Source organism: Aphelocoma coerulescens, chromosome 2 (assembly GCF_041296385.1).
Source record: "Aphelocoma coerulescens isolate FSJ_1873_10779 chromosome 2, UR_Acoe_1.0, whole genome shotgun sequence".
Taxonomy (NCBI): domain Eukaryota; kingdom Metazoa; phylum Chordata; class Aves; order Passeriformes; family Corvidae; genus Aphelocoma; species Aphelocoma coerulescens.
The window spans coordinates 125,048,233-125,073,768 of NC_091015.1; the positions used below are offsets into that span (position 1 = coordinate 125,048,233).

General features: G+C 39.9%; 1 protein-coding gene across 4 annotated transcripts in view; it reads left to right on the forward strand.

Annotated features, from left to right (window-relative positions):
- Positions 1-25,536, forward strand: part of SPIDR (scaffold protein involved in DNA repair) — a 196,521-nt gene that overhangs the window by 6,820 nt on the left and 164,165 nt on the right. For all 4 annotated transcript variants that reach the window (XR_011148374.1, XM_069004711.1, XM_069004710.1 and 1 more), the window contains exons 2-5: positions 790-945; positions 1,880-1,958; positions 3,473-3,658; positions 6,306-6,463. Coding sequence is in view for 3 of the 4 variants with exons in the window: in XM_069004711.1 (XP_068860812.1) it covers positions 790-945; positions 1,880-1,958; positions 3,473-3,658; positions 6,306-6,463 (579 nt within the window). In the remaining variant the exon portion in view is untranslated. The remainder of the gene's footprint in view (positions 1-789; positions 946-1,879; positions 1,959-3,472; positions 3,659-6,305; positions 6,464-25,536) is intronic.

The window sequence follows — 25,536 nt, forward strand, 5'->3', positions numbered from 1 at the left end:
GATGATGTAGTCAGAGTTTTCTAAGATAAGTTTCAGTAGCATAGCAGGATAAGATGTTTATCATACTCAAGTTCAATTTCTGTGTATAAACTGGTGTTGAATCTGAGAGATAGCTTTGGATGTGATAACAGGCAATTCTCTTCTCTTCAGCTATTTTCAGATTTTACAATCTCTTGCATGAAATTGGCACTGGGTGCTAATCAGCATCCTGTTTCGTGACTTATCTAATAATTCAAAGGACTTCCGGCATCCCGTGTAAGGGGAAGGCAACATTTTTGGTGGGGAAATGGTTATGAAAATAAATGTAATTCTTACAGCTGAAAGAGTCTGGGGTGTTTTTTTTTTGGTTGGTTGGTTGGATATTTTTTAATGGTGAACTGTATAGTGATACCTAGTTTGACCTCCTGCATATACTAAATGAAATCAGATTAAATGCGACTTTGAAGGCATTATTTGGTTAAAGTGTATTTTACTGAGCTGTTCATGTGTACTATAATATTTTCAGCTTCATTGAGCAGCTGTGAAGTACTACAAGATGTAACTTAGACCAACAGAAAGTGTACTTATCAAAAATTTAATTTACTCCTGACACTGATGGTGATGTTATTTATTGCTACATAAAAGATGCTTGCAAATATTTGAGACTTTTTTTTCCCGAGCTCATTAAAAATTGGAATTTGTTTGTAAACATTCAGAAAATACCAGGGGCAATCTAGATTAAGTAAATTTAACTTGAAATTGATTATGTCTACACAGAGTTTTTAATGGATTTGTTTTTCCTTTCTCTAGCGGAAGAGACTTTGGAGTGCAGAACGCACACCATTCCCAGATGAGACACCCCTACGTCTGAAAAAATCAAATGTCAGGACATCAGTGTCTGCTGCTTCGATTTCCAATGCGTGGCTTAGGTGTGGGGATGGTTTTCAGAGCACTTCAGTGCTGGAGGTAAAGTGCTGCCTCAGTGATGTAACAAAGAGATGCAAACTGACAGTGGATTTCCATGCTTGACTGAATAAGATGTTGCCTTTTTTTTGGGTATTGTTGCCAAACTAACAGCATATTGCTACAACTGTCAAAATAGACAAAAAATGGCAAGCACAGTTACATAAGGACATTGTCTTAACTTGTTAGTGTAACTTGCTGAGCATATGTTAATATGTTGTCTTCTAGATAGCACTTATCACTTAGAAAAATTTCAATAATACACTAAAGGATGCAAAAGTAATTTGACATTTGGGATGGAGTGCTACATTTTTCTAAAAAATATGGAATAAAAATACTGTAGTTTGCATCTGAAGATTTTTTGCTAGACCTAAATAATGTGTTTGCAATAGTGAATTAAGCATAGAAAGTCTTGCTCCATCATGAACAGAGATGTTCAGCCAGCTCTGAATGAGAAGTGTTTTGTGCTGACCCAGGTTGCTTTTCTGTTTCTTCTTCTGGTAACTGAGCAGCCACAGTGTTGCATATCTTGTGGGATATACTAAAATTAAAGACAGGGTGACCAAGTACTTCTTTCTGTAACTTTTCAATAGGGCACATCCTTTATCAAGCATGTTGTTACTGCCCACTTTTGACATTTTAGTGCTGAAAATACTGCCTCTTGTTCTTCTTAAGGGAGAGTCACATGTGATTTCTGTCATAGTCACAGAAAGTTTGTATTTTCCAAATCTATGAGAATTCAGATTTTATGTTACTGTTGTCATGCTTTAATACCTCATTATATTACAATCTTGTAAAAGATTTAAAAATTAATTTGAAATTTTTCTGCTGAGCTTTGGTGGGTGAATAATGACAGCTTTGAATATATTGATACATGTTCAAATTATTTTTAATACCTCAGTGATTAAATCTCTCTCCATGTCTCTTTTTAATATAGTCTCAGAGGCCTTCTAATAAGAAATCCAGGATTAAGAAGCGTCTTGGACCACTGTTAACATCTGCTGAAAGTGCATCTAGTATGTTTTGATTATTTCATGTTAACATTGTGAGAATATTGTTACTTTGTTTTGTCCTACACTAGGGTAGAAGTTGGCTCAAAATACTGGTTGCTTTCTTCTGTTACTATAATTAGAAGCTAATTTTGATAAGACACTCAGTCTCTTGCTGTTGTGGTTGGGCTCTTCTACTCACCTGGAGTGCCAGAAATTTATTCTGCAAAGCTGCAGGCACTCAGCTATTGCTTTTGAACAGGTGAAAGAAGCATCACTAATGCTGTATATGGTGTGTATTACAACAAGGATGGGATATTTAAATCTTTCACATTTTTATCAAGAGGGAATGAAAAATAGCCCTTAGCTGTGTAGATTGAGGGTGAAATTATTCTGTCTTCTTCTAGACAGACAAGCAGGCATGAGAGAACACATTTTGTAAATAGGAGCAATAGATAGAAAAAAAGAATTTTGTCAACCTCCTGCTTTTACAGGCTTCTGTATGCCTTGGAGTTGCTTAATATTGTCATTAAAAAAAAGATCTCTAGGGAGAATAAAGAGGAGGAGGACTTACTGGCTCTATCTAGTTCTTTCCTTTTTTTTTTGAGCCCAGAGGAAAGGAAAGAAAGAGGGTGTGGTATTCTTCAGTCTGTATTTCTGCTTGCTCCAGCAGTTGTGCTGCTTCTGTTGGATATAAGTAGGTGACCAACTGGGCACTTTTTTTTACCTTTTGGGGTTCTAGCTTTTCTAGATTTCTAAGAGCCGCCTCTCTGTGTTGCAGGAGGAGATGTGGTTGTGTTTCTCTCTTCTGGGCCCATCTGCCTAATTCCAAATCCCCAATAATTGTCTAAATTTCCTTTTACTTATAAAATTTTAGTAGTGGTATGAAGTGGGAAATTCTGCCTTCTTATGATTCCTTGTTCTGTATGCTCCATGCTAAGTATGAATCCTTTCCTCCTTGCTTTATTAAAAATGATGCAGGAAGGTATTTTGAATTAGAATGTCTTACTTCAGAAGCACAACAGCTTTTCTTTGCAACACCTGAGAAGGTTTGGTTTTTTTTTTCCTCTCAGGAGAAAACTGGAGAGTAATCTCTACTGATAGAATACTTCTATTCCTTTGTTATTCATTGCATAAAGTCAGAGAGCTCCCAAACCCAGAAGTCTAAGGACAGTCTTTCTTTAAACCACTTAGCATTTCACAAGGGTATAGGTGGGGGAGTGGAGGAGTGTTAGGACTGTGTGTAGGGGGACTAAATGTCAGACAGTCGTGACTTGTCCTCACTCAGCTGAAGGACACAGTGGTAGCCTCATTGTATAAAATGAAGTGTTAGCATTTGTCATGGAGAACTAAACTGAAAATAATACATATATATGTAAGAAATGCATGTGAGTTAATGCTTCAGTATTAATCTCTGATGCCTAGTAACAGACTTGATAATTTTGCCCATTAAAAAGTAGTGCAGTTTAATTTGTAATATTTTAAATTCAACAAAATTGCATTTCTGTAACAATATAACACTTTGCAATACCTTTTTGTAGGAGCTGCTGCTGCTGAAAGCTCTAAGGAAGCTGAGGACATAGTATGGACCTCTAGTGGCAGTGATTTTTCAGATGATGAAAATAAAACATTGATTCCAAGGTTGCACAGCAAAAAAAGGAAAGCTTCCAAAACAGAGGCATCACCTAGCACGCATGATTTATTGTTAGAGGACAGAAGTAGTGAAGGTAAGTTGAAATGCATGATTTAACAAGAAACCTTCTGTCAATTTAAGGTGGTAATGAAAATATTCTTGAGGTCATTCTGACAAAATTACATGATCCATTCCTATTTTGGTTGAATATTCTTGAGTTCATTCTGACAAAATTACATGATCCATTCCTATTTTGGTTTAATCAGTTGGACGGGATTTTTTTTCCATAAATTTCATCTGAGTATAGAGTAAGCTCTTAGTAAAAATTATATACAGAAATTTTAAACCTTGGAGTAAAGGAGCACAGTTGTCTGCATCTGCTGACTAGATATGGCAGACTTTGCAGCTGCAGATAGCATCATCTTCTGTGGCATGCATTTTCATTTTGAAACGCAGTACTCCTTGCTTCCCCTGTTAGCTGCGCTGTGTGAACAGCCATGAGTTTAGTTCTTAGAACTTCCTTTCTAATTCATGGAGCAGGAAATGACACTGGGGAGAGGAATTGATTTAAAAGTGCAGCTGAAGACAGAAAAAGCTTTGCTTGTATGCTCTTTTATATATGTTAATTAGGATAATGTATAAGTTGCATTAGAACTTGTTAGGAAGTCTTTCCAATGTAAAAAATAGGTTAACTTTGTAACACTGCAGCTTGGTCTGAAATATTGCAGTTAGACTGGATCCTGGATGTCTGGCAGAGCATTCAAACACTGCTCTGAGCTGAGCAAATGGATTGACTGATGACTTTTTGTTTCGTGTGTGACGCTGGTTAAATATGCTCCTTAGGTTTAAAACAAAACTGCAAAATCTTCCTCCTTTCATCTATGTTTTTACCATCTATATAACACTGTCACTGACATATCTGATGGTTATCTTTTGTAATTCCTAGTCATTTTCTTCTTTTTCAAAAGGAAGGACTGTTCATTTTCTAAACTGCAATCTGTTGCTGACTTACCATTAATATAATTCACTTGTCCCCTGCAGGTATATGCTGCAGGTTTTAATCTTTCTCTCTTTTTTTTTTTTTTTTTAGGAGACAATACACAGACTTTTTTAATCTCGTAAGATAGCAAAATTTGGTTTCTCTGTGTAGTTGAAGAAACCCTGATGTGTTATATATCTGCTTGAAGGTTACTGAGAAAATCCAATAATTGTCATGTTTTTCTTCTAAACCCAAAAATATCTTGAAAGCAATGGGGAGTAGAAGGACTGTAATTTCCATGTTTTTTGAAGCAACCATCATATACACTGATTTTAGCATTGTACATAGTGTGCCTCTGTGTGTGTACCTATATATAGGTACAGTTGTAGGTGTGGCCACAGTAGGTGACAAGAGATGTTCCCTTTGATGTGAAGTTCACTTTAAGAGGCACAACGTCAGTACTTCAGTGTGACAGGATAAAACGGACTGCCTTTTATTTTTTCAAGGAATTTATACTGTTGTCACAAGGTGCATGCAACTTGTCACAGCTTCAAGAAGAACCTATTTGTGCTGTCTGGTTGCTGATGCCTGTGTTTAAAATTTCTGATGAAGCTTCCTCATAGTCAGAAACAGAAATGCATTCGTGTGTGTAAAAGGAGGCAATGCTACAGCTGTGTGTTTATTTGTCTGGGTGACTTCAGAGTTTGGAAGTTCGATGTAGAAACTAGTGATTTAGATTATAGTAGCACTGCCAAGTACAGAAGGTGCTGCCACAGTTCCAGGGGTATGTACAGATGCCTCCTTTCTCTGCTGCCTCTCTGCTATACATGACTATTCCAGTGTTAGAAATATGACATTTACAAAGCAAAAAAGCAACCCCTCAAAAAGCTTTCATCCCTTCTTCAAACGTGCTCATTTGTACAAAACACATTGAAATTATCTCTCTCAGTACCTTGTACCTAAAGGGTGGTGAGGGTGCTACCACAGCTCAGTAGATCCAGTAGGCCTTCAGTAGATCCTTGGAGTTACAAATGGGCTTTTGGAGTTGCATTAAATACCACATGGTCATGGGGATGGTGGAAGGAAAAGTTCTGCATTTCTGTCTGCATCTCTTTGTTTATTGCTGTAGAATTGTGAGTTTGTTTGGGGCTTTTTTATTTGTTGTTTTTTTGGCTCCATCTTTTCTTATGCCTGTTTCTATTAATTTGTCCTCAACAATTCTCTCTTTGCTGTGCTTAGAGATTTGATTTGCAGACCTGTATATTCAGGCATAGTGTTCTAGGAGGTGACTGTTTCAACTAGTTTTGTCATTCCTCTGTGAGGGTTACCACTAATAGCAGATGTTAGTTAACACTGTTTAAGGCATTTGCTTAGAACAGTTAATTCTGAACAAGTATGCTTAGAAAATCCAGTGCAACTGGGCAAAAAAGCCCCCTAACCTAAACCATGGGAAAATTGATAATAGCTAAACTACAAAGAGCACACTACCTACCTATGCAGTTAAATGTACTACCTCTTTGCAGACAATACTTTGAAATCTTTTTTGTATGTATGTAATTTTTATCTTTCTTCAGAGGACATTTTCTCCTAGTAGGATTTAGCATTTATGAGACACAAAATACTTAAAGATCAGTTGAACATAAATAAAAAATAATTTTGCAATTCTTCTCTCAAGTTCAGGAAAGCTGTAGTATTACTCTCACTTCATGCTTATAATAGATGGTGATTAAGAAAAACTCTTTTTACCAATATTCTATTTTAGATGAATTGGAGCTCATCGACTGGGAGAAGGATACTGATTCCACCGATAAGTGTGATGGGTCAGAAAAAGAGGACAGCTCACTAGAGATATCAGACTCAGACTCTTGCACAAATACTAATTCTCTGCCTGTCAAAGAAGAGAGTGATGAGCTTTGTAAGGTGAGAAACTGTTCCAAGTCTAAGAAAAAAACCTGCTGCTATAATTATGGAGTATATTCATATTTGTTTGCATTTGAATTGGGGGAATTTGAGGATTTTGCTTATCTTTTCAGAAAGAATTCTGTACACAAGAACTTCAAGGCACTTTCTTTGACTGCCAACCCTCAAAACCAAGCCCCTTACACAGAGCTTGGTAGTGTGGTCACTGAATCACAGGATGACTGAGGTGGGAAGGCACCTCTGGAGAATGCCTAGTCAAACCCCTCTGCTCACAGCAGGCTTGAACAGCTGGCTGTTCAAGGCTGTGTCTGGTTCAGTTTTGAGTATCTCCAAGAGCAGAGACTCCACAACTTCTCTGGGCAACATGTGCCAGTGCTTGGTCACCCTTGCAGTAAAGCAGCTTGTTCTCATATTAAAATTGAATTTCTTATATTTCAATGTGGGTGCAAAAAGTCGTGAAGTTGGTGGGTTTCTCACCAGAGATGTGATCTTTGGAACTCTCTACAGTCCCTGGCTGCCAGTGACAAATTGGTGCCCAAATTTCCTGTTGTGTGGTGGGTGTGAGACCATATCCTATTCCTCTTTAGTACTTTGAAATTGTGACTATCTAAAATTCCAGGTATTGGGAATAGAGCATGATGAGGTGGAGGACTACATGCAGGACTCCCTTCTCAGTAATGAGGATTGCAAAGCTCCAGAAAGGGAAAGCAGTAAGAACTGAATTTTACTGGCTAAAATGTGGTAGCTACTTTACTGCAGAAAATGTAAGTTTGTTTCGAAAGAAGGCATTCTGTGTCAACTATAGATCTTTAATTAGTATCTTACAGTGAAATGACCTGTGTGAAAACACTTGAGATGTGACAGTACCCTAGGCCAAAGGAACATTTGAAATGGGCTGCCCACGGTCAATGTCCCTGGAGGTGTTCAAGCAAAGACTGGACGTGGCGCTTAGTGCTGTGGCCTGGTTGACATGGTGGTGGTGTTTGTTCAAAGGTTGGATTCGATGATCTCAGAGGTCTTTTCCAACCTGACTGACTCTGTGATTTACCCTCTCTCTGGTGCTGGGGGCTGGTGCCGCACCAGGGAGCCCCGCGCCGGCAGCGCTCCCCGGAATGTGGCGGAGAAGCCCCAGCCGGGGCGGGCAGAGCGGAGGGGCCGGGCTGTGACCCCCCATGAGGAGCCCAGCCGGGGGAGAAGGGGCAGCGCTCGCCTGGCAGCCGGGAAACACCGGCCGGAGGAGGTGCGGGTGTCGGAGCGGCGGGAGCAGCCGGGATCCGTGCTGGAGCAGCCGGGATCCGTGCTGGAGCAGCCCGGCAGAGGGCACCGCAGGCCCGGGAACCTCGGCCCGCGGGGGCCATGGGGACGGGGACTCGTTTATGTATCGGTGCGGTATTAAAATGCTCACGAGTGAGTGCCGATGGAGTGTGATAGGACGTCCTGCTCGCACAGGAGGGAGAGCAGCCTCCAGTTTCCCAGGAATCAGCCCCATCGCAGGGTCCTGCTGCTTTGCCGGGGCTGGAGGGTGGGACGGGGCTCTGTCTGCGGCCCCTCACTACAGGAAAGACATTGAGGTGCTGGAGCGAGTCCAGAGGAGGGCAGTGGAGCTGGGCAAGGGTCTGGAGCACAAGTCCTATGATGAGCGGCTGAGGGAGCTGGGGGTGTTTATCCTGCAGAAAAGTGGGGACCTCATCACTATCTACAGCTGCCTGTGAAAGGAGGCTGTAGCCAAATGGGGTTGGTCTCTTCTCCCGGGCGACGAGTGAGGGGACAAAATTAGCCTCAAGCTGTGCCAGGGGAGGCTCAGGTTGGACATCAGGAAGAATTTATTCACAGAAAAAGTGATCAGACATTGGAATGGGCTGCCTAGGGAGGTGGTGGAGTCACCATCCCTGAAGGTGTTTTTAAGGAAAAACTGGATGTGGCACCTAGTGCAGGGGTCTACTTGAACATGGTAGTGTTTTGTCATAGGTTGGACTTGATGATCTTGGAGGTCTTTTCCGATCCAATTGATTCTGTGATTCTGTGAAGCAGCAGGTCTGGCTGTGGCAACACATGACCTGGCTCTTGTCGGGCTCCTGTGGGTGTCAGTCCCACTCTAGTGTCTGTAGCTCAGAGTTCAGCAAGGGTTAGCCAAGTGTTTTCAGGTTTTGAAGAATTTACTTTATATAGCCCAAGTCCCAGGCTGCAGCGTCAGAAGAGACTACACAGTCTGCATAAAGCTGTGAAAACAGAATTGAGATTTATGCGAGTGGTAAAAGTTGTCCTGTTTTTATTACACCAGTGTGACTGATCCCAGTGTACATGGAAAGTTGGATAAATGTTATGAGACACGTTCATATTACTAAATGATGCTCATGAGAGGGTTTTTGGGATGCAACCATACTGTAATAAAAAGTTTTTAAATCTAACCAGAATAGTTATGCTGGTACATTGGGAATCTGAGGTTGTCTCTACAGATTTCCCCTTCCCCCATCCTGGCTGGAGTGCCACCGTGTGGGAATTTTGCTGGATGGTCACCTTCACCAGAAAACTTTCTTCTGGGAATTCAGTGTACGCAGTGGGTAAATCGCCAGTGATTACTCTGCCTATTGCAGTCTTTGTTTTGCTTTACTTGGAATACGCTGTTTTCCAGGGAAAAAACTGCTAGGAAAAAACTGCAGGCAAGCGGAGAGGTTTCCAAGAGAGAATAGAAAAGCACTAGTCACTATAGGAGGTCATTTGCTGTACGGGTATTCTTTAGAAAGGCCTGTTAATTTTGTGGCCTAGTTCATGGTGAGGGAAGGGGAAAAAAAGCCAAATGTTGATATATCATCATTTTTGTGGTATTTACTAAATATCTAGAATCTAATGGAGTGTGTGGATAATCAAAAGACCATGAAATTTATTTTACCCCACTTCAAAATATGCCAAATACCAAGAGGTTCTGGAGGTTTAGGATTACTGCCAAAATATCTTTATGGTAGTATTTACTCTTGCTAGGAGTGTATTAGGTTTCTACTGGGAAATCTCGTAAGATTAATAACTATGGCTTCCCCCCTCCTTATATCTAATTTAAAAGTTGCTTCTATTTGGTGATAATTAACTGCATAGAAAAGCTTCACGTATTGTTTTGGTTGGAAGATAAGACTCTTGCTTATCTGTAGGCTGTGAAGCTGCAGTCACGATTCAGTTTATGTTCCAAGTCCCTGTGCTGTGTCTTTCCTCTCAGCTATCCACTTCTGATGTGTAAAGCTGCTTGATAGAGGATAATGAGGAAGGCAAGTTGAAGCTGGCCTTGTGGGGAGCAGCTAATTTTTGTCTTCAGTTCAGAATTTTTGAAGAAAGTATGTGCAAGATATGACAGGGCCATGCTTTACTTTCCTTTGGCTGTTTTTAAGGGATAAGAGAGTTGTTTTATGTTAGCTTTCATTTGACCTATAAGTGGTTGAATTTTTGCTTAAGATGATGCAGGACAAAGATCTGACAAGGTGATCCCAGATGGTTGTATTCTTACAGTTCCTTGACTTCTAGTTGCCAGTGGTGGGATACCTAACAGAACTCTTTTCTTGGAGAACATGGTACTAAAATAAAGATTAACCATTAATGTTAGTTTTTCAGCATACATGTTTTCCAGAAGAGCACAATGTAATCACTTCAAAATTGAAAAACTCCATATTTTTATGCGTTGATAGTGACCACTTTTTGCCAAACTTGTGAACAGACTTTTTGTCTCATGAGCTGAAGTTCCCTGTTTTGTAAGAACTGCTTATCTCTTAATTATTTTTAACTTATAATATTTAAATGTTAGTAATTAATTGAAAATGTGTGTTCCTGTTGGTAAATCCCTCTCTTCTTCCATACTACCTCTGAAACTGGGAACTTCCTCTGGCCCAGTGCACTGGGAGGCATCATCTTCCTCACATGAACCCTTCCTCAAAACACTTAATCCCTTAAAGTAGGCCAGCACTTTTATGGAGTATGTAATTTTGGTATCTTACAAGAGTATGGTATTTCCTTTGTGTCCTGTGTGTTAAATTCACTTCATCAGTTTCTGATGGGTAGCCAGATTTGCTTGGCTTACATGTGGAACAAATGAGGTGTATCCCAGAATGGTGTGAGGAATTAGTTTTATGTATTTGCTATGTAGCATGAATAAAGCTTAACTGGTTACAGCAGGTCCTCTTTATCGCACAGCACACTAATAAGTGCAGTAGATACATGTCTGCTGATCTTAACTTCTGCTTGGGTGAAAATTCATCCAAAAGTCACATGGTTAAGAGCTTGTTCCCTTTAAATCTTAGAACCATTGAATGGTTTGTGTTGGAAGGAAAATTAAAGGTCATCCAGTTCCAAACCCCTGTCATGGGCAGGGACACCATTCACTAGACCAGATTTCTCAAAGCTCCATCCAGCCTGGCTTTGAACAATTCCAGAGGTGGGACACCCACAATTTCTCTAGGCAACTCATTCCAGTGTCTTACCGCCCTGATAGTAAAGATTTTCTCCCTAATGCCTAATCTAAAGGTGCCCTCATTCAGTTTGAAGCCATTCCCCTTTTGTCCTACTCCTATACTGTCTTACTGCTGTAAGAAATCCCTCTCTGACTCTCTCATAGGCACTTGGTAGGGACTGGAATACATAGAGAGTGGTAATATCCCCAAACTATTATGCTGAATGAAGATAGATGACTGAAAAAGAGATTTGCTGTATTTTATGTGTTTCAAAACTCTTTAATAAATCCCTACCACATTCTCAGCTCTATTGTGCTGCAGGCTCTGTGCCCTAACAGTGGGCAATCTGATGTGATAACTGAATATTGTGCAAAAATTATTTTAATGTTGTGCAAAAGGTTTATTTTGAGGTTTTCCCTGAGTGAAGAACACTTTATTTTAGAAGTCCTTCCTGCATGGATATATGTAGGTCTGTGTCTTTTACCTGAGGCCTTCTGATCTTTCAAATTAAGGTGCATTCAGTTGCTTAGTTCGTGGATTTATTACTGTCTTGACTTGGCTTTAAAAAAAAAAAAGCCCTCAAAACAAATTCTGTCCTTCTGTGGCATTACATTGAGGGGGATTCAACATACTTCATGAAATTCTGAAGAGGTCACTTAAAAGATGAGCAGGCCAAGACTTGCTGTTATTTCTGGACTTGCTTTCGTGTCCTGGCTTTCTTGATCCATTATAATAGTAATTATACCTAACATTGGCTTGGTAATTAGAATTGAGTCTAGAACTATTGTTGTGTAACAGAATTTAAAACAGGTTATCTCAAAGTAGGGAATCATTATTATGGCAAATGGAATTTGTGTCATCCTGTCAGACTGATGACTTAACACGGATAAAGGGTGATGATATGACCATGTTATTGCAAGCACTTTTGTCAGTTCATTACTGAAGGAAGTGTATTAGAATATATACAAAATACCCACAAGCTTACAATTGTTTTTAAATGTGTACTTTATGGAATAATTCAGATTGGAAACAACTTTCAAAATTTCTCCAGTCAACCTGCACAAGGCAGTCTGAGCTGCAAGGTCAGACAAGGTTGCTTAGGACTTTATCTAGTTGGATCCTGGAAAACTTGAAGGATGAAGACAGCATAACCAGTCTGGGCAGCATCCTTCTCCCTTCCCTGTCTCTCTCCTCTGTGTCTTTCCAAAAACAGGAACCTTACTTTTCTGGGTAGAACTGGTCTCTTCTAGCAGGGCTCTTCAGCTGGGCCTTTTAGGCAAGACCTACAGATCAGCAGATTGCAAGTCAGTAGTGGCACAGAAAGAGACACCTTTTGCATTCATACCTTCAAGGTGGAAGGATTTATACCTGAATTACCAGACAAAACTGAACCTGTGCACCGGCTGCTTTCTGCTGCATCCCATCGGCAGGGATGTCTCTGCATCTTCTGATACAGGAATCAAGCCTTGAAGCTTTTTTCCTTAGTCACAGACAATATTCCCCTCTCAACTTTGTTTCCGTGATTTGGTCAGATTATCAGAATAGGAAACAGGATGTTTCTGGGTGTGCTGTAGCTATTTGTATTATAACTAGCTTTTTTTCAGTCTGTAGTTAAACAATGACTTCATTAAGTTTAAAACAGGACTGATGACACTAGTTCAGCTAATACCTAACTGGCTCAGATGTTTCTTGCTTTGATAGTTTGAATTATCTTGGGAATAGTTTTCTTTATAATTCTGGGACTCAGGGGTTCAAATGTCAATGTGACTGAATTGGCTCATTATCCTCCTCAAGAAGGACACAGTCATATGAATGTCTTGATGCATGTTATGTGTACTTTTGGTGCTGTAAAAATGCCTGAAGTCTGTGATGCCCATTTTGAAGGAAGCATCTTTGATCACTGTTTTCATACTTACAGGTGCTTTTGTAGGTGGTCCACAGTGTCACTGAGGTTGCTGTGCTTCTTTGTGCCTAGTTTGTGAAATTCCTGGATTACTTATTAACTAAGTTTAGTGGAGACTTGTGTACCACGTTCTGGATGTATGAAATCTGATGGATTACAGCACCTATGACAGTGACATAAACAGACTTTAGACCTTGCTGCCATGAGCTGTCATTCCCAGAGTGTATTTTTATGTTGTTTGAAGCACCAGGCTGTTTGTGAATGCTAATCCAACCCCTCTGCTTTGTTTAACTTAAGGCTTCAGCTGAGCCCCATATTCTTTCTTACGCAGCTCTGGAGAGCAACAACTTTAAGTGCAGCTGACAGCATTGCTATCTTTGTATCCATGTATTGAATGCCCCTCTCTTTGTGGTCTTCCCACATCCTCCCCAAGTCTGCCTGGTGTTTTAAACAAGATTCAAGAGGCCTGTGTTCGCTTTCCTGCAGCTGCATGCCACACAAGGCATCTGCATTTCCTCAGGTCTGGCACCTCTCTGGAGCATGGCTCCTGACAGCACCACAGTGGATCTTCAGGAGTAACAGGGACAAGCAAAGCAGTATCTGTTTGCCCTGTCAGGGCCTTGAGCTCCATCTAAAGAGATGAAGCATAGAAAGAGGGTCTCGTCTGTCTCTTGTTGGTAGCTTTCCTGGTGCTGCAGCAGAAGATGCTACAGGGACGAGCAGAGCATGCACTGCCTGGAGTGCAGTGTTCTCCTTTGAAAAGAGAGAGAGGATAAAGCCAGGGGAATTAACAACATTAATAGGAAGTTAAAGACTTTCGTCTTGCTGGTTTCCTCACCTCTGATGAGGCTTTTTGTTGTTTGCTATTATGGGTAATTTGCTAATAGTTTTGCTGTCTGCAAAGAGTCGTGAGCGCAGTGAGAAAGCTGCTGAATTTTGATTTTTCTGACTTTGTCTTCCAAACTGTCTCAGGAGTCTTCAGGATAAATTGGAAGAGATTGATTTGAATTTGTTGGAAATTCTTTTTGAAGGAAATGGTGGAAGAGAACTTTAGTGGGATACATAGGACCAGTCTTAATAATTTCTCTTTCTTACAAACATGCTTTCTAAATACTGTCGTTCTGGAAGGAGACCTGAACTGATTGGCTGATGGCTCGAATTCTCTTAAAGCCTTTGGTTCAGTCTTTCTTGTGGGTTGTCACTTTGCTTTAAAAATAATTTTATGATCTTTTAGTGGCTGGTTCTGTCACCCATTTTGTCAGTTCATGGTGTCAGGAGAGGGACCTAATATATTGGGGAAAGTAAAATTCTCTTTTACTACCAAGGATGTTTGTTGCACCCAGTTGTGAAAAAAAAAAAAAATCATTGCATGTCATTTTAAGGTTCCTAGTTCAGTTGCAGTGTCCATCTTTCCACAAGTGAATCTTACTGGTGTTGAGGTTTGTGGCAGCAGTATAAGAAAGGCATGCATATGTCTATCTCAAAAAAAGTGCATGTGTAATACTGCCTATAAAATGGCTTTAAAGTGGAAATAAGACACGTAAATGTCCAAGGTCATCCAATTCCTGGTAGAACAAGTAAAGCATGAGGTGTGCCAAAGTCATCCAACTATCTGTGTATTTAGGCTTCATCTTCTAAAGAGTTTCATGTCAATATTCACCAAAACAGAAAAGTTCCTTTTGTAGCAAGGGTTAGTGTGTAGCAGCTCTTTGTAGAACCTACTGAATTGTGAAGATCTAGAAGTAAATTTAGACTGTCTTAGAAAACACAGGAAGACCAAAGTTTAGAAAGTATTCTAAACTAACCTCAGGGTTATTAAAAACCCCTGAGGTTTTTCCAGTGTGTTTCTCTTTAATGGATGAAGCTCCCTCCATATCTATATATGGAAGAAGGCAGTTATGTGGGGTTTTGTTTTGTGGTTGATTTGGGTTTTTTTTAAGTCATGGCACTGTATCTTTAGCTTGTAAAGAATGCAGTTTGATGGTACGGCATGGGGAACATGACTTTTGTTCCTGGCTCCCATTACAGTGTGGAAGTGTGTTGGATAGATAAGAGAGGAATAAAGGGGGGCAGAACAAATGGAATAAAACTGAGAATATGTATAGCAGAACTTGAGAAGTATGGAGGTATGAAATGATGTTGGGCAAGGGGTTGACTTTCTTGGGGACAATAAGAAGGAACTGGGACGGTGTGAAGATGCAATGCCTCTCATATCCAGTTTGTCAGGGTCTGTGTCATGTTCTGTGATAAACAGTTTCTATACAAACGTCTGAATCATCTGTAGATGACAATGCAGATTTACAGTTCTTTTGTTATCAGGACATTCATGTTCCAGACTAACAACCCTGGTGACTGATTAACCCTTTCTGTGGAGATGATCTCTAACTTCATAGCTGTAATATGGAGTATTAAAGTATGTTAAAGAGGATTTTTCATGCTCTGTAGGAATCTGTTGGCACACTCTTGTGTATAGGCCAGCTGCAGACAATCCTGCTCCATCCGTTATTATCCCCTTTATGATAACACTATTTGCCTTCAGACGAGGGCAACAGCCTTGACTACCTGCTGGTTTTATCTTTGTCCTCGATCTCTCTGGAAATATGCTGTGAAATTGTTACTTCACATGATATCTTCCCCACTACTCACAACTTCAGCCGAGCTTTGTTATTCCAACTTCCTGGAGACATGGAGAAGCTGTTGCACACGGCTGTTGATTCACTGCTCAGTCTCAGCACAGTGGCATTCTTTTTGACTCGGTCCCAGTCGTTCTCCTCCCACTCTGTCTCTTCTTCCCAGCAGTCGCTATTTCATTCACTTGTCCCCATTCACCTTCACCTGGCCATTGTTTGGTGTCAGTTCACTGGTTCTGTCTTGCCTAATACAATGTTTTAGTCCTGTACCACCAAGTACTCTCATCTGATTGCAGCTCTTTAGAAACACTGATTGTGGAAAACTTGTTGCTGTTTTGCAGACACCGTGACACCTTCCAGTGCATGGGAAAGGGAACATTGAAGCTAAGTGAGAAAACCAGAGTAGAACTGTCTGCTTGTGAAGGCAAACATGATGGGCAGGGCAGCTTCATCCTGACCTAAATAGTCATGTATGAGAAGGTTTGAGGTTTGTTCTGGGTTTTAAATACTGTGAAAGGCTGCTAGAAGCACCACAACTTTAAGAATCCCTTAAGTTTGCACACAAACTGTACTTGTGGATAGTAGTTTTGGCCTTTCCATTCACAAGAAAAAAGGTGCAGTGGAACTCGAAAAGCTTCAGAGCAAGTTGGTATGAGCAAAAAGTTCTATAGACTAGAAATCTTCAACCTCATAAAGAGATTGCTGTGGAGAAGGCATGAAAGAAACCCATGCCTCATAAATAGATAAGAAGTAAACAAAATGACTGGGTACTGTCTAGTGCTAGGAGGCATTGAGTGAAACTAGCAGGTTGATTCAACATTAAAACGGAGTTGATTCATCCCACCATACGAGCTGCTGAACTCCCTGTCACAGGATGATACAGATGCTGAAAGATTATATGGATTCAAGACTAACTGGACAAACTCAAGGAAGACAAGACAAATCTGTTAAGAATTAAATACAAAGATCTTTCCTCTAGTTGTAGCCACAAACTGGAATCAGGAAAACTCTTCTGTGGCAACACTGCTGCATGCTTGTCCTGTTTTAAACTCTTCCCTAAACATCTGACATTAATCATAGTTGGAGACAAAAGTAAGGGGGTAAAATGATCCTTGGTAGACTCCCCTACAGCTGTTCCCACGTTTGTGTGCTGTGGGCTTTTCAGCATGTATGAGTTTTGTCCTTTTTGCCATTGCCACCCTCGGTGCTTCCAATGCAGAGCAATTGAGAAGTCACATACCAAAAGACAATGTTGCAAATGAGTCTCCACTTGGTCAGTGCAGTGGATACCCTTTATAGCTGTAGTTCTCTACCACCTGCTGCTCTGTGTGGCTTCTGCAGGGTGTTCTTTCACGTAGTCTAGTTTGTGCTTACCTCATGTTTTTAATAAAGCTTTCTGTACAAACATAGGGAAGGAGAGGAGCTTTTGAGACAGCATAGATTTTGTAGAGGGTGATGGCTCTAGCCAGACTTGTCTAGAGAAGAATTTAGTTTCCCTGGAGTGAGCTTCACAGACTTAAGTTTCTTTAATTTTCTTGATTGGGTGAGGGAGAAGTGCAAAGGTAAGTCTGGGCTTTTTTGTTTATGTTTTTGTTTTTTTTTTTTTTTTTAATTGAAATATTAATTTTTATGACTAATTGGAAAAGCACTATGTTGGGTTTTTTAAAACATAAACATTTGTTGAAGTACATTGAAGCATCATGAAAGTAAAAAAAATAACTGGTGTTGCCAAGTTGCGAATCTGGTATGTTCCAGTAATAATGTGATTTGTCTAGGATATGAAGCACTTCAGTATCTTTTAGAATGGGAGAACAGTATAACTATTTGTATAAAAAGAATAAGTAAATATCCCAATCTAATAATGCATTATCTGTTTAAAGGCAGAATTAGAAAAAAGACCTTTTTTTTTGTGGCAGTTGCAGATAAAGCATCATGTTGCCTTTTGGCCTGTTCTTTGCGGAGTTGTACAGAGAAAAGTATTAACAATATTGTGGACAGTAATATAACAGTTTTACATGGCTGCTTGGAAAACCAGATTATATAGCTATATACCAGGACACTTTACAGAAGCTTTGACTTACTTATTCCTCCTTTACAGAACTTAGAAGATTCACCCTTGTAATGTGAGATATTTGTGGTGCGTTGGAAGGACATAAGAGTTTTTTTATGGTGTTTGTTTACTGGTTTGGAAAGGAAGGGCCAAAGCAGCTCTTTGGACTAAGACACTGCCATCAGCCTCAGTCTGTAGCAATTGGAGGAGGAGGAGAAGAAGAGAAAGAAATATATTTTCTCTTAAATAGCTTATGGGTGGAATGTTGGATTAAAAAATAACAGGTTAAGTAGACTTTTTGAAGGGTACAAATTTAGGATGAGGAAAATAAAATAAGACATAATTGCTGCTCTCATGGCTAAAAAGCAATGAGCCGGACAATAGATAAGACTGTCAGTTTAAACAACAACAAAACCAATGTTTTTACATGAAACAAGTCTGAAATAAATGCCAGGAGGGTGATTATTCCCCTCTACTTTGTAACCTTTATATGCACTTGAGTCTAGTTTTCCTATGCAAACAGTAGATCTAGGTTTGTTCCTTACATTATTTTGACTTGCGGCTTACATTGCTTACAATTTAAAGATTCTGTGATGCTTTTCTCATATGTAAAAGCATTTCATTGTTAAAAACTTATCACTACCCACAGCAGTTATGGAGGAAAAAAGTAGTTAAGTGGGCATCAGAACAGGGCATAGAATTTTTTTTTTCTTTTTGCATGGCTTTACAATTTTAGATAAGTGCTTCCCATACATATTGATGGCTTCTCAAATCTGATGAACTCAGAGGAAAAATCTGTGGTGAAATCTCTGGTTTGGTTTCTTCAGTGTTAAAAAAAAAAAGAAAACCTGAATGTATCAATCCTGTTAATAATGAAGATGTTGAGTTGATTCATCACTTTAATAAGTCTAAGTGAAAAATATTGCACATATCTCCTTGGTGGATCATCCTTGTGGATGCTGAGTATAAATATTTAAGTTATCATAGCTCATTTTGTTCAGAGGTAAGTGGAAGAAATCATAACTTGGGAAATAATGGAAAGTAATTAGTGGAAATATAACACAGAGGAAGACTAGAACATGATTTTATGTAGGATTGGAAGGCAGCATCACTTCTATGCCAGACTTCTGTGGTACAACTTACTTTTTGAAGGCAGGAATGACAGTAAGATTTGAGGGGGAGGAGTTGCACTGTTACAATAAAGTACCCAACATAATTTTTTGTTGTGTGTATAACTTTGCAACTACTTTGAACATTTTTGCACTTTTAATGCAGAGGTTGCTTGTGACTTCAAAAATGCAAAACTTTTTACATCCTCTGCATGTGATTTTCAGGGTTTTCAAATACTATTCAGATGTTAATTGCTATCAATTAATTTTTAAGGATTTTGGAAAGTGGTGGTGGAAGTTTTCTCTCTGCCTTGCATGCTCCAGACGCTCTGAACAGTCAGAAGTAATAATGTAGGCAATGATCATTTGCCTTTGACACAGTCATGATCCTTGTCGTCATCATAGAGGTGAAAAAGTAAGACTGCTGGTGATATAATGTGTGGCAGTTTATTTTCACATTTTGAGCAGGGAGGGATGATTTAAGAGACCACTGAATGCTAATTTCTGTTGCTTTGGTACCATGCATTTTAAATGGAAGAACAGCAAATGGATTTAATTTTTATGAGACTTGCGCCAGTAATTGTAAAAATTCTCCATCTGCTTATTAGCAGCACTATGCTCTGTTTTTAAAAAGAAGAAAGATGCTTGTGTTTTCCTGATCTGGAATGAACTGGAATGGATTAATGAATGAAATGTTCTGAAGGACATCTCCAAGTATTGGTAGTATTGTAAGGTTGAACTGTAAGAAAAATATCTTTTAGTGTATTTTTTTTGATCAGCACTGTGACTTTTTAAAAATGCACTTCATTGCTTAAGCTCATCATCTGCCACAAATTCATTGAGCAGAGGTTGCCACTTCTTCTTGTACATTTTGGTACAATTCTCAGCATAACAGTCATTAACTTTTCTGAGACTTCTTTAAATGTTGCAGCAATAATAAACCACAATGACTAAATCAGAAATCTATGGCTGCTGACCCACCTGTGGTCCCTTCTAGTGACTTTCTTTGCTGACATTAAAAACATTAAGTAAAATGTAAGAAATTCTACAAGATCACGAGAATTCTGCAGAGTTTGGTTTAAAAGTGATTGGACTTTTTTCTGGAGGAAAATCTAATTACCTAGTAAGTCAAATGTTGCTCCCTTGGAAAGTTCTGGAGTTGCAAGTCACCTCACTCCTGAGGAGTGTGTCAGGGAAGAAGCAGAAGCATTCACTTGCTTTGTGCTTCTTTGCTTTTTGCACCTCATGCGGGCCACTGTCCCAGATAGGATGCTGAGTTCAACAAGTCTCTGGCCTGACTTGTTCTTGCTGTTCTCACTTGGTTTCCTTCATCTCCGCAATTTTTTAATTGATGCTTTATTGTGTGTTTAAGTCCTCGGCTTCCAGAGCCTTGTTAACATGTTATCTTATGTGGCATTATGCCAGTGTTGATGGGATTAAAGCAAAAGGAAGCCCTGGTTTGCTGCTTGCATCTAAAATGAACAGCAAATCTGATTTAGTTATTTCTGTTTAGTGAAACTGAAACTTTGTACCTGGTGCCTCAGTCTCTCTGGCAGGCATTAGTCCCAGTCTTTGCAGTTTCTAGCAAGAATAGTGTTTTAATTTCTGCTACACGAAACTAGACTAATTGCATGCTCAGAAATCTAAACAAACAATGCTGGAGAAAGTTAGAAAGGAATTCTTTTGTTTGGTTTTATGAGCTTCACTATGTAGTGTTGGAAAGAGAGGAAACTGTACTCTGGAAAATCAATACTTGCTGAAATTCTGAAAGACCACACAGAGGACAAACTAAGGCAAGCTAGTCCATAATGAAGCAGACGCATAAGATTAAAGTGAAGAAGGTGATAATTATGGATAGAAAGAAATTAACAAGAAGTAAGGATGAAATTAAGACTGAAGACACCAATTTGATATTTTATTTAAGTAAGATCTGAGTACAAATCTGTTTTAACATTGTGAAACTGTAGAATCCAGAAGTCTGATGAGTTATATCACATTGTTTCTGTGGTTAAAATGTGGTCACTACTACAGGTGTGTATGTTTGTTTTTAGAAAAATACCTCAACCTGCACTAGCTTTTGAAAAAGAAAACACACACATGCACACATCAACCCTAAGCTGTAATTGGTAAAAATAAAAACAAGCATCTAAAAATATGTTGCCATATGTAGCTGGCAAAGAACATCACCTCCTTTCCTGCAAACAATAATAACTTCTATTTAATAAATTGAAAGGTCTTGAGTTTTGTATGCATAGTCAGGTAGACGCAATTTGTTTGCCTCTGTCTGCATTTATTGTAACCACAGATCACGTAAATCCTGTTGCATTGCCCCGCAGGTAGCTTAACAGTTTTTCCTTTCACTCATTTTCTGTGCATTTCAGCTGGTAATAAGTCATTTCCAGACCAAAGTGTTGTGAGGACTGACAGATGGGGTGCTGTAAAACAGCAATAGAAATAAAATGCTTTGACTTTAAATATTGCAGAAGCTGAAATGCAACACTAACCTAATTGTGGCATTATCCTGGGTTTACTCACCTATGGATTTGATTGTATCTGTCATGTGCTACCGCACTTCCTGCTGCTCTGAAGTCATGTTTTTGTGTTGCTTCTGCACTTAACGACTCACTCTTGTTATGGATATGTCCTAGATTCTTTTCTCTGACCCTCCAAATGGGTATTTTAACTATGTTTAAAAATGGGTGAGGAGAAAGTAGGAAAACGTGTTAGATTGTCAGGTTCTGCAATGTTACAGATAGTAAGTGCTCTTCACTTTATTAGCAAATGACCCAACTTTCAAATTAGTAACTTGGCATGTTAACAGACCTACACAGTATTTTCTGTGTTTTTTCAGTATCTGAATCTTGCTTACACTTGTTTTTGAGGAGGATGACCCATCTGATACAGTCTTCCTTAATTTAAAATGACAGCATTGTATTTAAGAAAATAAAAGTATCCCTCTTGCCTGCATTTTTTTTCCTACCTGGCAGGTATGTAATTGTGTGCTGTTGTGGTTGCTTTCATATGTACATGGTTAGAGATGGCTCAGGATTCAGCCATGCTTTGAAAATGGGATTTTACAATTAAACTTACTTGTGGATAGGTGGGGTTTTCTTTTGTGTGTTAAATAAAAACATAACATGGTTCAATTGAAAGTTTTAACTCAAACAGTATATACTAAAGTCAGGGAACTTTATCCTCTGATTTTGGTGCTGGTGCAACTAACTGCATCCAATCACTTGAGATTCCCTAAACTGCAAATAAAAGTATGGTAGGACTTAATGTTCCAGACAGATTAGGTGGTTTAGGAGAGAGGGGGGCAATGGAGCACCGGCCTTGCTGGCTTTTGTGGTCAGCTGCAAGACATGAGGACTTGTTGTTTTATCTTTTAATTGTAAGAGATCCCAACTATTTTTTTTTCATATCCTGTTCACAGGTTTGAAGGGTGTAAGAACAGATGATTTTATTGAATACACACTTTAATAATACAATAAAAAATTAAACTCACCCTTTTTGAACAAACAGTTCTGTTCATTTGCTTAGAGGCTGTAAACCACACTGGGTGTTAGGAAGACAAGTAGCCTGCGTGATTGCGGTAAGTGTGTCACATCCTGCCCTCAACTTTGCCCTCCTTGGAGGCCCTGGCAGTCTATCTGTGGTTTGCCCACTAGCCAGCTGGGAGTGGCCGAGAAAACTTCTCTAACCTGTGGATCTGGTTCTCGAGCAAACTTTCAGACTTAACAGTATCTTGGTGCTCCTTGCCAAACCCAATTAGGAAAGAGGCGAGGGTTCTGGGGCAGGCTTTCAAAGTTTCACGGAAGACTCATCTGTAATTTTGTGACAAATTTAATTGTGTGCATTCAAAGCATGTAGTATGAGGATTGCTGCGGGGCTTTTTCCTCCTTGACAACCCAGTCAACTCCTTTGTAAACATGAGACTACCAAAGAGCTTCCCTCTTCTGTGAAAATCTTCCCCCATTTCTGCTGCAGAAGTAGTGTTTCTGGCTGTGTTTGGAGGGGAATGGGCAGGCAGCTGCTTTGACATTAGAAGTGTATGGTGTGAATGCCAGCACATCTTTGTTAAATAAATATGAACTGCTCCTTCCATAGGGATTCTTAAATACAACTGTCAAGTCAAGGCATGTCACTGGAAATTTGCACGTCCTATGAATTCCCTGTCATTTTTGTCATCAGAAATCTTCGTATTTCTTACTTGAATGCCTTTTCTTCCTGTAACTTGCCAAACTCTGAATTCACTTTCTCTGCTACATGTGCCTTCTTGGATCTGGAGTCTGACCATAGAAAGATGAGATTAGAAATTTCATCCGCTTTTTTTTTCTTTTGCTCTGTGAAAATTTTCACTTATACATGGTTGTATCAAAAAACTGTAGATTGTTTACAGGGAGCTTTTAAATTACTCGTTCTTTGAGTAGTTCCATTCTCTGCTTTGTCCTGATCAGCATTTGTGGTTTTTTTCACATATGAATGTGCTCTTGATATATCCCACAGAAAGGCAAAAGAAAATGGTGCAAGAATTGTATTTTTTTTAATGTCTCTGGATTTTTTTTTTTTTTAATTTTAGGATGCAGTTACTCAGAAAATGGCATTTTGAGCATCAGGAAATTATATGCACAAAACATAAATACTTGAGTTCTTTCTCAGTTATTTTCACCCTTGGGGAATTAAAGCAGAATTATTTTCCCTACTGTTACAGTACTGAAGCTAGTACTATTTTAATTTGAAAGGCATAGGCAGAGTTCTGGGTGGAAGAAAAGGCATTTTCTGTGATCCCGAACAGGGACTCCAGAAAGTGCCTAATTGCTTCCTATGCAAGTTTTACTGTCTCTTTGGTTAGCAGATGGTTTATTTCTATAGTTGCAAGTGTGTAAAAGTCAAGGTGAAAAATAATCAGTGCAACTTTCACATACAACACAGGCTCAGGATGTTGGATGGACTGGCCAGAGATGTGGATCATCTGCTAGATGCATGTCTTTTTAGAGAATCTATAACTAGACAAAAATGTTGACATCTCTCAGCTGATGGATGAAGGGTGGTGGAACACTGGATAAGATATTGACTGATGCAGCTTTTCAGGTTTGCACTGAAATAGTGGAAGCAACAGTGGGCTGTCCAGGTAGGGTAGAAATTTTGTCTTACCATCTCCTATATGTTCCTCTAATGATACGGACTGGGTGCTAGGCTGAGGATGTGTGTGTGGAAGGTAATGAGGGTGAAACTGGATCCATGTTCATGTTGTGTCTGATGGCCTGGCTATAAAACATTACTGGAGGCTTGTGCCATCTGGATGCTAGTGTGTTTGCTGGTGGCAAGTACAGGCCCTGAAGAGGTGATTGCGGAGAGTCCCCTCAGCAGGTGTGTGTGAGCTGGTTTTGATCCTGCACCTATGGGTGTCAAATGTCTTGATCAGTCACTGAAGAGGAACATAGGGCCTCAGTGAGATAAGAGGTGACAGGTGAGAAGAAGGAAAAGGACTTGAGGCCTGGATTTGGAGAGAAAGAGGGGTAGTCTGGGAGGGAGGAAATGCAGAAAGGGGAAGTAATAGCAATATGGTGTGTGGAGGAAGCACATAGAGTTCATGGTTCCTTAAGTTTATTTTGCCTGTCCTGCTTCTACTTGTGCCCTTGTCAATCTCATGACAAGGTGTTAGCACAATCCATTGGTGAGTGGCATAACTGTGTCACCAATCATCCCCCACAGGCTTGGGGTGCCTGCTGTGCTGCCTCTGGGTGAGGGCTGGGCGAGGGGGTGAGTCAGGGGCAGCCCTGGCAACGCAGCCGCTGTCTGCCCTCACTGCCTGGCTGAGTGCTGCACTGGAATTTTCCAGGTAGGGCACAGATAGAGGTGAGAGGGAGAGCGCGTGGGACGGGATTTGGACAGGGAAGGGCTCGTCCTGGGGAGAACTACCTGGATGATGAGCCTCTGGTACATGAGGGAATACCATTAATAAATAACTAATAAACAAGGGGGGAAATGCAGCAGATACATTTAAAAACATCTAATGCTGCCTTTGTGTTTTATTACCTTTTCATTACCGTTTTCCTTTATTAATTTGAAACATGCAGTGACTTTTTTTTTCTCTCCCTCTCCAGCGTGGATTTCAACACATACTTGTGCGGGTGCCAAGAACACTGTGTTCTGTTAAGTCACGGGGTGACGTCGGGTGCTGGCCACCCGCCAACCTGGGTCAAGTTCATTCAAATAAGTTTCAGCGGCGGCCCTTGCTGCCCCAGCCCCGACAGTCCTGCCTTTGCATGGTAGATGGCTCTCTTGTGTTAGTTTTCTGGAGAGCTTGGGATTTCAGGGCTTTAAATTTTACAGGCTTTTGGATTTTCCTTAATGTTTGCAGAGGGATTAACAAACAAACAAAAAAAAATTTCCTGACCTCGCCTGAATCTGTGAGGAGAGAAAAGGAGATGGCCATGGGTTTACTGAGCAGAACAAGGTCTGCAAGTTGGAGCATGTGTTTCTCTGCCCACTGATTTTTACTATTTCTTTTTTTTTTTTTTTTCTCCTGTCCTTGGATGGCTTTTAATCATGATGCAAAGACTTAGTGTCTTTAAAGCAGGAGCTGCTCCTGAGTTTCCAGTGACAATCCTGTTCATGACAGAAAAAAATGAAATGGCACAAAGTGTATAAAAGTGGTGATGGCTGTGCTAGATTAATTACTTCCCTTTCCTACAGGATTTTGTGTTTTGCTGTCTTAGTTCTGAAACTTTGGACTGCTCTTAAAAATGCATTAAGCAAAGGAATCTCTTGGTCGGGGTGAGCTTCCCATGTAGAGGATTATCCCATGTCATGGTGTTAAAAAATCAGACCAGTTTTCTTGGTCTCTTTATTCCAGCTTCCCTTTCAGGGGACTGTTTTGTTGCTACTTTGCATAGCAGCATACTTTTCCTTCCTGTAACCCTACCAGAAATCACACTAGATCCCCTC